At 45.4% G+C, this 14,211-nt stretch overlaps 1 protein-coding gene across 1 annotated transcript in view; it reads left to right on the forward strand.

The window, feature by feature from the left end:
* LOC134936131 (complement C3-like) overlaps positions 1-14,211 on the forward strand; it is a 275,194-nt gene that overhangs the window by 58,882 nt on the left and 202,101 nt on the right. The window contains exon 11 of the mRNA XM_063931048.1: positions 5,137-5,223. Within this exon, the coding sequence (XP_063787118.1) occupies positions 5,137-5,223 (87 nt within the window). The remainder of the gene's footprint in view (positions 1-5,136; positions 5,224-14,211) is intronic.

The raw sequence follows: 14,211 nt of genomic DNA on the forward strand, positions 1-14,211 counted from the left end.
TCCTGTAAACCAAGAGCGAAATCTCACAGTTTCATTAGGTTGCTGCTTTCTTGCATAAAAATGCAACATCAACTGAGATAATATTGAGAAACCAACAATTTTTGCTAAACTATCCAATATGTTTGTTGCAATTCTGCTTTGACTCTGCAGCCAAGAATTAGCGTCACGTCGAGCAGTCCCCTTCAGTTGTCCAATTAATATTTACACTTTTTGTTGATCATTTAGTGGGTATAGCCTAAACATAGCCTGAAGTTTTTGATTAAATTCTTTGAATTCAGTTATCCCTGGAGAATACATATCTCCGGAATAACATTATGGCATGGTACTTCCCTTGAGAAATCTTTATCTTTCTAATGGGTTATAGCTTAACTTTGTATTCTGTTTGTGATGCCAAATGTGACGTTTTCAATTCAACTTACAATACAATTCAAATTAGCTTAACATGCAGTCAGACATTAATAACACAACTTTCCTCCGCTGGAAAGAACTTTAAATGATTAACACGTTCAAATGCAACTTAGATTTACAGTAAATGTAAAGATAATTCATAAATTACTAACATATTAACCCTCAGCAGTCTTACTACATTTCAATACAAGATATAAAATCAATTATGTTTACAACATTCTGGCTATTGGGGACCCAAACAACCTCTAACATGTTTTGCTAGCTTAAATACTTTTATAGTGCACTTCTTGTTAAAAGTTCACCTGCTAAACCAGTGTGGAGTGTAAACGAAAGAAAAAAATGGGGAATTAAAGCATGCTTAATTCAGCTGGTTCAGTCTATCCAGACCATTTTGCAGATTGATCTTTTCTATACGTAGTCAGAGGATCAGTATGATATACTGGCATGTGGTATCCTGGCGCATGACATACCGACACTGGGATATGAACATAGAAAGACTGACAGGGGTGAGTTAAGGGTATTCTACCCTCTCCCCACCCCTAACCCTCCCTGGCTGCTGCCTAATGCTAACCTCACCCCGGTGCCTAAACCTACCCCCATTCCCACAGCCTAAACCAAACCCTCACACCCCATAGCCTAACCCTAACTCTCAGGAGGGGTGCCTAACCATTACCCCTCAGGATGCAGCCTGACCCTATCCTTTCCTCCCTACAGCCTAACCCTAACCCCTTGGGATGCAGCCTAACCCTATCCCTCCCCCCGCAGCATAAACCTAACCTCCCCCCACACACGGATTACCTCTGTGGCAGTGCGGTGTCTCCTCATTCTGGATCCCGGTTGTTGGGATTCCGGTGCTGGGATCTTGCTACCTTTCTGGATGCCAGTGTCAGCATTCAGACTGGTGTTGGGATTCCGGTGTCGGTATTCTGACTGCATCCCATTGTCCAGTTACAATGTAGTGATCCTCCTAAACTTGAGCAGCAGCCATAACAACAGTGATTTCATGGTCTTGCTGACTAATTACAGCAGTGCCTCAACATTATATGTCTACAGGTGATAGCCCATTGAAAGTTAAATGGATTGCTTTAAAACTCTATTCCCATACAGAAAGCTGTCACTGACATCCGTTGCCTCTCTAGGCAGTAACCTTTGGTACTTGAGTCACTAGATTTGGCTGTGCCTTTAATCACTTGTCTATGGCTGCAGCTATCAGTCTCTGCACTTTACTGAGTGGACTGTCGGCTCAAGTAGCCAGCTGCTAATTTAATCTGTGATTCTGTATATTAACTTAAGCAGCTGACAGGGTCTAAGTTGCTCATGTCTTCAGCATCCGGTCTCTTATGCAGTACGGAAGTGCCTGTATTACCTGTATTTCCTACTATATTTGGGGAGCAAAGGATTAATTAATGGAAAGCTCCTGGTAAGCTTCGAGACACCTCTCTCTTCTCTCTCCATTCCCAAGATGGCTCTGCACTGCTTGTTTCCAGGGGATGAGCTGCATCACCACTCCCCTCTCTGTTCTCTCACCTATGATGGCCACTACAACTACCGACAACTGTTACACTAGCCAGCATGATCCAGCCTCTCTCTGGCACTGCATGTGACCAACTGTCACACTAGCCAGCACGAGTCATATTAGGTCCACCCAAAGTGGCGTATTTTTGTAGCACAGAGGTCCATTTGGGTACAATGGCACTGTACATAGTTGGAGTATCACATATTCAACTGCTAGGAGCGTAGGAAATAAAATCCCAGAACTAATTGCAATAATAACAAAGGATGATATGGATATTGTGGCTATTACAGATCATGGTGCAATGAAAATCATCACAAGGACATAGCTATACCGCAATATATTTTATTTAATAATGTAGAATGGGAAGAATTGGAGGAGGGGTAGCAGTGTATGTGAGAAAAAAATACTGCCTTAATTAAAACAAGGGAGAAGGTGATTCTTTGTACTGTGGTGATCTACAGACCACCAGGTCAAGTAGAGCAACTGAACAAGAACCTATTGCAGGACATCACTAAAGTGGCATTAAAAGGAGAAGTAATAATCATTAGAGAGTTTAAGCTAACTAATGTAAAACTGGGAGGTGTCTGTTGCAAGTTGCACTAGAAGTAGGGACATTCTGAATTCCTTGCAGGGAGCATCCCTCTAACAACTGATGAGGGAGCCCACTCGGAAAGATGTTATGTTAGACTTAATACTTACAAATGAAGACAGAAGATCTGATGTAAAAGTGGGTAGAACCTAGGATGTAAGATCATCAACCAGTGTGGTTCAGAATAAAGAGAGAGACCAACACATCCCATACAAAAACAAAGTGTTCGATTTTAAGAAGGCAATTTTGTAGGGATGGGTTGTTCTACCTTTGTATTTAGATTACATCCGCAGGTTAGTAAATAAATATCATGGGTTGTATGACAGTTTATAACATTTCTAATAATATATAGTACAGGTTTTTTCTCCCTTCAAAACTACCAACATTAGGAAAGGGCTTCATACAGTTTTGCAGTCACTTTCACCCACTTTTCACAGTACACTGTTGCATTCACACCATACTTCCTATTCAATATATATTACCGACCCTATCAGTTCTAACTTGGCCTTCACACCAGCCACAAATGTACCCCTGCAAAATCTCTCATTTCTAGTGGAAAACACTATTCCAGGAGTACATAGACAGACCACGATTGCGTGTCATTGGGCTAAACATCACTCTAGCGATGTTCCCTTACTCTTCTCAACTGGTAGAACATTAAGCCCGATCAAGGCCCTAGGCCTTGCCAGCAAGGTCCCTAACTGTGCCCACTGCATCAGTTATGCTCTCTCGTCCCTGAGCCAGGCCAACCACCAAATCCTGTAGATATGTGGGTCCAGAGAAGTGTGGCGTCCACTCAACGAGCCCCTAACTGTTAAATCCATATTTTTTTAACCACAATAAAGATAGTACAATCGCTGTGGTTCCAAAGCACAAAAGCGATTTATTCGCAAATATAAAGTATAAGTACAATTTATACATTTTCCAGTGGAAAAAAACTATGACATCACAACTGTAAACATACTACACAATAAAGGTCAACATCTAAGGGTGGACGTGTCATGACATTACAAGAACTTGACATGCTATATGTAGCATTCTCTGGTCGTTGTCTCCTGAACCTTTGTCTTGCAACATATATGCACTCAGGTTCCCGCTTGTAGACCTGTATAATCTGGTTAGGTAATGCATATTTGGATTACAGTTCAATGTAAGGACTTTGCATTAATCATATTTAATAGTTGCACAGTGCGATAGTTTCCTCATGTCACCGTAAACATTATTTTAAAATAAGGAATAAAACAAGTCCAAACAGTATGAATATATAAATGTCTTTATTACATTCAATTGCAAATATCCCAAAAGTATAATGATTTCATTACTGTATCTTTAACCTTAGTCATCACCAATGTTTAAATTACCTGCGACCTTTAAGACACTTGCAATCTGATCTAATCGCAATCGCATACAATCAAATCGGCTGATCACAATTGCATTCAATCAAATCATTCAATGAGCAGCCTATACATTAAGAAATGCCTTCATCCAATCAATCTGCCAATTGTAAGCTTGAGCGCAGGGCCTTCCTACCTCTATGACTGTCTATTACCCAGTTGCTTTGTCACAGCCCACAATGCCTCACATACCACATAACTACACAACCCTAACCATCACACAGATGTAGCCAGCTTCGTAATTGCTGCAATGCATACACACATGGGCACACATCAAAGCAGCGACTATTTACACCGCGATAGACAATGCAATGTACATGGGCCACGGATGTACTTATGTGTCCGTGCGAATAGTCGCAAACTGGATGAGGCTTACTATATCTGTTGGACAAGACAATGACATGGTGTCACACTAGACAGCCCCCAGACTTGAGGATTCACCCACTCTGCTCTCATGAAACCGCTCTGTTTCTCGCTGCATCATGGCAAGAATATCCTCACAGCTCAGAATATCCTCACAAATAAACTTCTATGACCTTTTTGTTGCATTAATCAGCAATCTCACTCTGCAAAATAGAGTTTAAATTAGGAAACTGCTCCACGTAACTAGATGAGTTGGGTCACTGTTTCAGACTGATGAATCCCTCTGAAAGCACAATGCAGAAAGAAGCCTATAGGCTTCTATTGGGTAATGCCAGGAAAAATTGGCGTTACCCTCCGTACCTTAGCCCTGGACTCCAGAAAATGTGGTGTTTTACCGCATTTTTCCCTAAGCGCATCCCACCATTAGGGCCTAATTCAGATCTGATCACAGCAGCAAATTTGTTAGATAATGGGCAAAACCATGTGCACTGCAGGGGAGGCAGATATCACATGTGCAGAGAGAGTTAGATATGGTGGGTTATTTTGTTTCTGTGCAGGGTAAATACTGGCTGCTTTATTTTTGCACTGCAATTTAGATTTCACTTTGAATAACCACACCCAAATCTAGCTCTCTCTGCACATGTTATATCTGAGGAACATTCTTACTTCACCAAGGGTCTTTGCATACTGTGGCTATAAACCTTGGAGGAAATCTAGCACCACCAAAGAATATTTAGCACTTCATAAATATGGCCTTGTATTTTAATTTCCTTTGCAAACTACAAGATTTTTTTTTTTTATTGCGAGAAATAAAGTCTTCATGCCTAATAATGTCCAAATTGTTCTAATTAATATGTATTTTACAGGTGGGGTACAGCTAGAGACCATACCAGCAGTGAATTCCACATACATTGTTCCCAAATCAGATGTTGAGACTATTCTCACTGTACAAGGTAAGCATCTGACATCCAAGAGCTCATCAGGGGCTGGCCGACAAATTGAAGCCATAGGAGAAAGTCCACCTAAGGGACCAATTGTGTGCCACCCACAATGGGAGTGCCTAGTAATAGACCACACTCCAATCTCTTTCCTCTGTATCTTCTCCTGGGAAAGCCATGTGAACCACAGTTTGAAGTACAATCCAGTACAAAGTACAGTCCAGTACAAAGCCACACGAAATAGAATGTTTCTCCCAACTCTCACTCTAATCAGAACAAAGTCCTGACCGTGTGCTAAAGCAGTTCAAAATCTTAATTAGAATAATTATTTATTAATTATAGCCTGACATATTGGTCTTTTCAGTGCTACACCAAGTGCATACAAACAGAACATGACAAAAAAATATACTGTATAAAAGTACAGTACAGATAAAAGTACAAAGACTATACTGTATATACATGTTCGTAGCTAGAAAATCAATCGATGTACAATACTCATACCCTACTTGGTGGGATTTAATACAGGTTCAGAGCCACTGATTGCAAAATGAATAAGGGCAAGAAAAGAGTACAAAATGCCATACTTGTTATAGATTGCAGTCTACATGGAAGAGTCAGAAAAATGATGTGATACTTAGTGAGTCAGGGATAAAAATGGTGTTATCTGGTAGGCTTTGATTAAGAAATTTGCTTTGAGAACCTGTTTGAAGCTTTGGAGATAGATGAAGACTCTTACATGTGGAGGCAGACAGTTGCAGTGGGTAGTAGTAACATATACAAAGTCCTGGAGATGTTAGTGGGTAGAGCAGAGAAGAGAGAAAAATTATACAAGCAACAGTGTTAAAGGAGGACTGGTGAGAGGTGGCAGTAGTGACTGCAAGGCAGAAGGGGGTTACAGTACTCTGGGAGATTTGGGTAGCATCATGGGTGAGAAAGGGTGTGACACCAGTGATACTATCAAGGTGGAAGTGGTACAGTTGGGAGATGGCATGGGACAAGAATTGGAAACAACAAAAATAAGAGGGAGTTTAGTGTGAGGGGATAAGAAGTAGTGAGCGGTGCTGGAGAGAAAAGTAGGATTTACAGATGTGTCCTCTTACATCCTTGCTCAGAACATGCCATTCGAGCCTCCTAGTCCTGGCAGGTCGCAGCATAGCGTATTACTACCGACAGGTCATGGCATGGCTTGAATGTGCGCCATGCAATACACAGTTTAACCACTGGGTGGCAAATGCTCCACAGACGAAAACTACAGTACTGAAAACAATATTGTGTGGGCGATGATCCCTGATAAGCCGGCCAATCACATTCAGGCAGTGCAAACAGTTATTGTGCTCAGCACCTCCTCCCAAGCTTCATTTCTCTTACATCCTAGAGGATACTGGGGTTCCATTTAGTACCATGGGGTATAGACGGGTCCACTAGGAGCCATGGGCACTTTAAGAATTTGATAGTGTGGGCTGGCTTCTCCCTCTATGCCCCTCCTACCAGACTCCATTTAGAAAATGTCTCCGGAGGAGCCGGTCACGCTTATGGAAGCTCCTGAAGAGTTTTCTGCATTTATTTTATATGTTTGTTATTTTCAGGCAGGGCTGGTTGGCACCAGCCTGTCTGCTTCGTGGGACTTAGTGGGGAAACGGCCCAACCTTTTGAAGGGTTAATGGTCCCGTTCCCCGCTGACAGGACACTGAGCTCCTGAGGGAACTATTCGCAAGCCCCACCACAGCGAGTGTACATTCATGCAGCACACCATCACCCCTAACATAGCCAGAATAATGAAGATTGGTGAGTACTAAGCCGGCGTCCCGGCTAGCGGGTCACCGGCCATTATGGAGGCATGAGGGTACGGAGACGCATGGCTTCTAACCGGGGTGGAATGTGTCTCCAGACACAGTACACAGCATTGTCTCAGTACACTGTACACAGTACCCACACTGGCAAAAACAGCCTCACAACAGTTTTCTCTCCATTTTAAGCACCAGATTACCTCAGCCAGTATAAAAAAAAGCGCCATTTTCCCTCTGCAGTGGACACAAACGCTGACTGACAGGGACGCGAAGCTCCTCCGGAGAGACTTCAGATTACCTCAGCAGTACCAGAGGGTCATAGCAGGGGGAGAGCGATTATTAGTGTACTAAGTCCCCTATCAGGGTACTTAGTCTGCGACCTTGCTAAGCTTGGCATTAGCGATAAGGGCACGGTGGGGGCTGGCTCCAAATAACTCTGTGTCTACCTGAAGGGCTCTTTGTGGGTTAATTGTGCTTAACCTTTTCGTGTGTGTGTGTGTGTGTGTGTGCTGTCACATTTATGTTATGTCAGGCAAAGAGTGTGTTTCTTGTACAGCGGAGTGTACCTCTTCACTACTGGGTACTCAGGGCAGTGCACCTTCCCAGAATAGCGGGGCTGAACCGGAGTGGGTTAATTCCATTAAGGGAATGATCTCAAATATTTCTACAAAATTATCCCGCAATGAGAAAGAGACGCAATACTTAAAACAGACTGGATGAGTTTATGAGTAGAAAGTCAGTCCCCAAACCAGCGTCTCAATTCCCTCCCATTTGTCCGCAAAAACGATCTCTGGCCCATATTCTGCAGTCTGACTCTGACACTAACGGGTCAGACATGGATGAGGGTGAGGTGGATTTGGAGGGGGGGGGGGCTGCTACTCTGTCACAGGGAATAGATGCTCTTATAGAGGCTATCAGAGATCATCTGTAAATTCCTGATAAGGTGTCAGAGGATTGTGAGGAATCTTATTTTAATGTAAAAAAGAAGTTCTCAGTCACTTTTCCCGCGTCAAAGGAATTGAATACCCTGTTTGAAGAACTGTGGGTTTATCGGGATAAGAAATTTCACATCCCTAAAAGGTTGCTCTCATCTTTTCCTTTTCCTCTGGAGGATAGGAAAAAATGGGAAAATCCACAGATAGTGGACGCATCACTCTCTAGGCTCTCACGAAAAAATTGTATTGCCTGTCCCTGGTGCAGCCTCTATAAAAGAAATGGCTGATCGTAAAATTGTGACTACACTCAAATCATTGTACACAGCGGCTGGGGTGGCTCAGAGACCCACTATTGCATGTGCGTGGATCACAAAAGCCATTGCTAAATGGTCAGGTAACCTAATGGAGTGGTTAGATTCCTTGTCTAGGGGGATGTTGTTTTACTCCTGCAGCATATACAGGACTCAGCGAACTTTATGGTGGAAGCCATATAAGAGATTGGTTTGCTTAATGCACGCACCACCTCTATGGCAGTGTCAGCACGCAGGGGCTTGTGGCTACGCCAGTGGACTGCTGTTGCGGACTCCAGGAAAGGCGTGGAAGGCCTACCATTCACAGGAGAGGCATTGTTTGGAGACAAACTAGACAAATGGATCTCCAAAGCTACTGCGGGTAAGTCTACGTATCTTCCTTTTGCAGTTCCCCCAACCAGGAAAGCTTATTCAGCTTCAAATGTACAGTCTTTTTGGACGGCCAAGTTTTAGGGCAAATCCAGAGGTGCTTCTGCGGCCTCCAGAGGTGCAAGAGGTAAACCACGCAAACCAGCAACTACAGGTACTCAGGAACAGAGCTCTGGCTCTGCTTCCTCAAAGCCTTCAGCATGACGGTGGACCGCGACGCCTGGAGGATTGTCAGGTGGGAGCCCGACTAAAATTCTTCAGTCACATCTGGTCAAGTTCGTTCCGGGATTCCTGGGTCATATATCTTATTTCCCAGGGCTACAGACTGGAGTTCCAAGAGCTCCAACCTCAGAAATTCTTCAAATCAGGCTTACCGGCTTCACAAGAGGCAAGTATAACTTTACAGCATGCCATCCAAAAACTGGTACAGACTCAAGTAATTGTTCCAGTTCCACCTCATCTGCACAACAAGGAGTACTATTCCAACTTGTTTGTAGTACCAAAACCGGACGGTTCGGTATGACCGATTCTGCACCTGAAGTCCTTGAACCCATTCTTAAGAGTGTTCAAGTTCAAGATGAAGTCTCTGAGAGCGTGATCTCAGGTCTGGAGGAAAGGGAATTCCTAGTGTCTCTGGATATCAAGGATGCGTACCTTCACATCCCGATCTGGCCGCCTCATCAGGCTTATCTACGGTTTGCACTACAGGATGGCAGAGATTATGTTTTTACTCCGCAAACAGGGAGTGAATATAGGTGGTCATTCCGAGTTGTTCGCTCGTTATTTTTCTTTTGCAACGGAGCGATTAGTCGCTAATGCGCATGCGCAATGTCCGCAGTGCGACTGCGCCAAGTAAATTTGCTATGCAGTTAGGTATTTTAACCACGGCATTACAAGGTTTTTTCTTCGTTCTGGTGATCGTAATGTGATTGACAGGAAGTGGGTGTTTCTGGGCGGAAACAGGCCGTTTTATGGGTGTGCGCGAAAAAACGCTGCTGTTCTTGGGAAAAACGCGGGAGTGTCTGAAGAAACGGGGGAGTGTCTGGGCGAACGCTGGGTGTGTTTGTGACGTCAAACCAGGAACGACAAGCACTGAACTGATCACAGATGCCGAGTAAGTGTGGAGCTACTCAGAAACTGCTAAGAAGTGTCTATTCGCAATTTTGCTAATCTTTCGTTCGCAATTCTACTAAGCTAAGATTCACTCCCAGTAGGTGGCGGCTTAGTGTGTGCAAAGCTGCTAAAAGCAGCTTGCGAGCGAACAACTCAGAATGAGGGCCATAATTCTGTAACTGGACGGTCTTCTGATAAAGGGAGAGGTTGCTTGTAGCATTGGTCTCTCAACCAAACTTCTCCAGGATCACGGGTGGATTCTGAACCTTCCGAAATCTCACCTAGAGAAAAAACGGAGGCTCCCATTCCTGGAAATGATTTTGTACATGGAATCGCAGAAAGTGTTCCTTCCGTTGGAAAAGGCATTGGTCAGCCAGTCGATGGTTCGGGATGTCCTGAACAGGGCCGGCTCTAGGCATGTTCGAATAGAGCAGCCGCGCAGGGCGCCACCCTTAATGGGCGCCGCGCGCTGGCGCCGCCATATTCGAACATGGAGCCGGCTCTGTGCACTGCAGCATCGTGTGACTTGTGTGCTCTATACGCGCTGAGTGGCACCGGTGTCTAACATCAGACGCCGGCAGCGCGCAGCGCGCACAGCGTACTCAAGAGGCTTCCTGGCCTTCCGCCTGCACCCGGACCTGCACTGCGTCCGCCCGCACCCGGACAGCAGTACTCCTTCCCCTCCAATGCCACAGGTATTTGGGGGTAGGGGTGGGGGTGGAGGTGGGTGGAGGGGGGGTGAATGAATCATTTATGGATGGCACTGTGGGGGCATTTATCTGGCTGTGGGGGCATTTATCTGGCACTGTGAGGACATTTATCTGGCACTGTGGGGACATTTATTTGGCACTGTGGGGGCATTTATCTGGCACTGTGGGGACATTTATCTGGCACTGTGGGGACATTTATCTGGCACTGGGGGCATTTATCTGGCACTGTGGGGCATATATCAGGCACTGTGGGGGCATTTATCTGGCACTGTGGGGGCATTTATCTGGCACTGTGGGCATTTATCTGGCACTGTGGGGGCATTTATCTGGCACTGTGGGGACATTTATCTGGCACTGTGGGGACATTTATCTGGCACTGTGGGCATTTATCTGGCACTGTGGGGACATTTATCTGGCACTGGGGGCATTTATCTGGCACTGTGGGGGCATTTATCTGGCACTGTGGGGGCATTTATCTGGCACTGTGGGGGCATTTATCTGGCACTGTGGGGGCATTTATCTGGCATTTGGGGCATTTATGTAGCACTGTGGGGTCATATCTGGCACTGTGGGGGCATTTATGTAGCACTGTGGGGGCATTTATGTAGCACTGTGGGGGCATTTATCTGGCACTGTGGGGGCATTTATCTAGCACTGTGGGGGCTTTTCTGTATCTGGCACTGTGGGGGCTTTTCTGTATCTGGCACTGTGGGGGCATTTATCTGGCACTGTGGGGGCTTTTCTATATCTACATATCTGGCACTGTGTGGACATTTATGTATCTGGCATTGCTGGGGGGCATGTCATGTGTAGCTGGCACTGCTGGGGAGCATATCATGTAGTGTTCCCGCTAGGCGTCTGTGGCTAGACAATGTGTGTAACGTGCTCTGCCTGGCGCAAAGTGTCTAACGTGCTCTGCCTGGCGCAAAGTGTCTAACGTGCTCTGCCTGGCGCAAAGTGTCTAGGAGGTTCTACATGGTGCAGTGGGTATTAACTGCACTACTGTGTGGTGTAATGTGAATTGCCACTATTATGTGGCCATGCACCTTCCCCACGAAGCACTGTCCATGCTTTGCCATGTAGGTAGATGAGCAACAAGCATTACAGTATGTACATCATTTTGCCCTCCTAACTTAAAAATGTGCCCTCCCTGCCCTAAAAAGTGAACACTATCGTGTAGCTGGCACTGCTGGGGGGCATATTGTGTGTAGCTGGCACTGCTGGGGGGCATATCATGTCTATCTGGCACTGCACATTGTGTATCTGGAACTATACTGGAGACATTATGTGTATCTGACACTATACTGGAGACATTGTGTGTAAGGAACACTACTGTTGCTGTTATGTGTAAGGCTGCTAATTGTGTGCGTAGAGACGGTGTGAAAACATATTTATAGTCTAATAATATGAAGTTATGAGGCCACGCCCACTTTCCAAGAGGCCACACCCACTTTTCCTGGCGCGCGCATGGGGGGGGGGTGCTTTTACATGTTTTCGCTCAGGGTGCTATGCTAGTAGGCCTGGAGCCGGCCCTGGTCCTGAAGCAAACCCGGATATCGGTGTATCTCTGCATTCGCCTTCTGTGGAAAATGGTGGCCTCTTATGATGCTCTTCAATACGGAAGGTTTCACGCAAGACCCTTCAAGCTCGATCTGTTGGACAAATGGTCCGGATCACGTCTTTACATGCACCAGAGGATCCGTCTGTTCTGTTTCCAAAAGCCAGGATCTCCCTTCTGTGGTGGCTACAGATTTCTCACCTCGTTGAGGGTTTGGAGGTTCAGAATTCAGGACTGGATTCTGTTAACCACGGACGCAAGCCTCAGAGGTTGGGGAGCAGTCACACAGGGGGTGCAGTTTCAAGGAAGATGGTCAAATCAGGAAGTCATCCTTCCAATCAACATTCTGGAACTCAGGGCCATATACAACGCCCTTCTGCAGGCCTCATATCTTCTTCACGATTGGGCCATTCATGTCTAGTCAGACAATGTGACGGTAGTGACGTACATAAACCGACATGGCGAAACTAAAAGCAGAGCAGCGATGTCAGAGGTGTCAAGAATTCTACTATGGGCAGAAAAAAAAGAAGCTGTGGCGTTGTCAGCAGTCTTCATTCCGGGAGTAGACAACTGGGAAGCAGACTTCCTCAGCAGACACGATCTGCACTCGGGGGAGTAGGGCCTTCACTCGGAAGTGTTCAGATGCTTGACATGTCGGTGGGGATATCCACAAATCGATTGCCTCTCGTCTCAACAAGAAGCTCAAGCGGTATTGTTCCAGGTTGAGAGACCCACAGGCAGTGGAAGTAGACACTCTGTCAACTCCATGGGTCTATCAGATGGTGTACGTGTTTCCTCCACTTGCTCTGATCCCAAGAATTCTAAAAAAGAATAAAAATGGAAAAAGTTCAAGCAATACTCAATGCTCTGGACTTGCCAAGAAGGGCCTGGTACGCGGACCTTCTGGAGATGCTCCTCGAAGATCCTTGGCCTCTACCTCCTCGCAAGGCCTGTTTTTGTCTATCAGGACCTACCATGGCTACGTTTGACGGCATGGAGGTTGAACAGCTGATTCTGGCCAGAGGAGGGTTCCCTACCAAAGTTATCCCAACTATGTCCCAAGCCAGGAAGGGGGTAACGTCTAAACATTACCATCGTATTTGGAAGAAATACGTCTCTTGGTGTGAGAGCAGAAATTATTCTGTTGTGGAATTTCATCTGGGACGTTTCCTATTTTTTCTGCAGGCAGGTGTGGATGTGGGCCTACGTCTGGGCTCCATCAAAGTCCAGATTTCGGCCTTGTCCATTTTCTTTCAAAAACAATTGGCTTCTCTCCCTGAGGTCCACATGTTCTTGAAAGGTGTTCTGCAAATTGAATCTCTCTTTGTGCCTTCCACGGCACCTTGGGATCTCAATTTGGTGTTGCAGCTCCTCCAATCAGACTGGTTTGAACCATTACAGGAGGTGGACGTAAAATATCTTACGTGGAAGACCGTCACACTATTGGCCTTGGCTTCAGCAAGACGTGTGTCGGAGCTGGGGGCTTTGTCTCACAAGAGTCCCTATTTTATTTTCCATAAGGACAGAGCTCAGAACTTGTCAGCAATTTCTTCCTAAAGTGGTGTCGGCGTTTCACATCAACCAACCTATTGTGGTTCCGGTTATCACCGACATTTAGGCTATTTCAAAGTCTTTGGATGTTGTGAGGGCTTTGAAGGTATATGTAAAGAGGACAGCTCGTCACAGAAAATCTGACTTGCTGTTCGTTCTCTATGATCCCAATAAAATTGGGTGTCCTGCTTCAAAGCAGACAATTGCATGCTGGATCAGGCTCACTATCCAGCATGCTTATTCCACGGCAGGTTTGCCGGTTCCAAAATCTGTACAGGCCCACTCTACTAAGTCGGTGTGTGTTCTTCCTGGGCGGCTGCCCAGGGTGTCTCGACTTTATAGATCTGCCGAGTGGCTACTTGGTTTGGTTCGAACATGTTTATTAAGTTCTACAAGCTCGATACTTCGGCTTCTGAGGACCTTCAGTTTGGTCAATCAGTTCTGCAGTAACCTCAGCACTCTCCCACCCGGTTTAATAGCTGTGGTACTTCCCCATGGTACTAAATTGATTCCCAGTATCCTCTATGACTTAAGAGAAAAATAGGATTTTAATTACCTACCGGTAAATCCTTTTCTCGTAGTCCGTAGAGGATACTGGGCGCCCTCCCGGTGCTTTGTTCTTCCTGCACTGTTACTTGGTTAAGTATTGTTGGTTCAGCTGTTGCTGTA

The sequence above is a fragment of the Pseudophryne corroboree genome, chromosome 6 (genome assembly GCF_028390025.1).
Source record: "Pseudophryne corroboree isolate aPseCor3 chromosome 6, aPseCor3.hap2, whole genome shotgun sequence".
Classification (NCBI taxonomy): Eukaryota; Metazoa; Chordata; class Amphibia; order Anura; family Myobatrachidae; genus Pseudophryne; species Pseudophryne corroboree.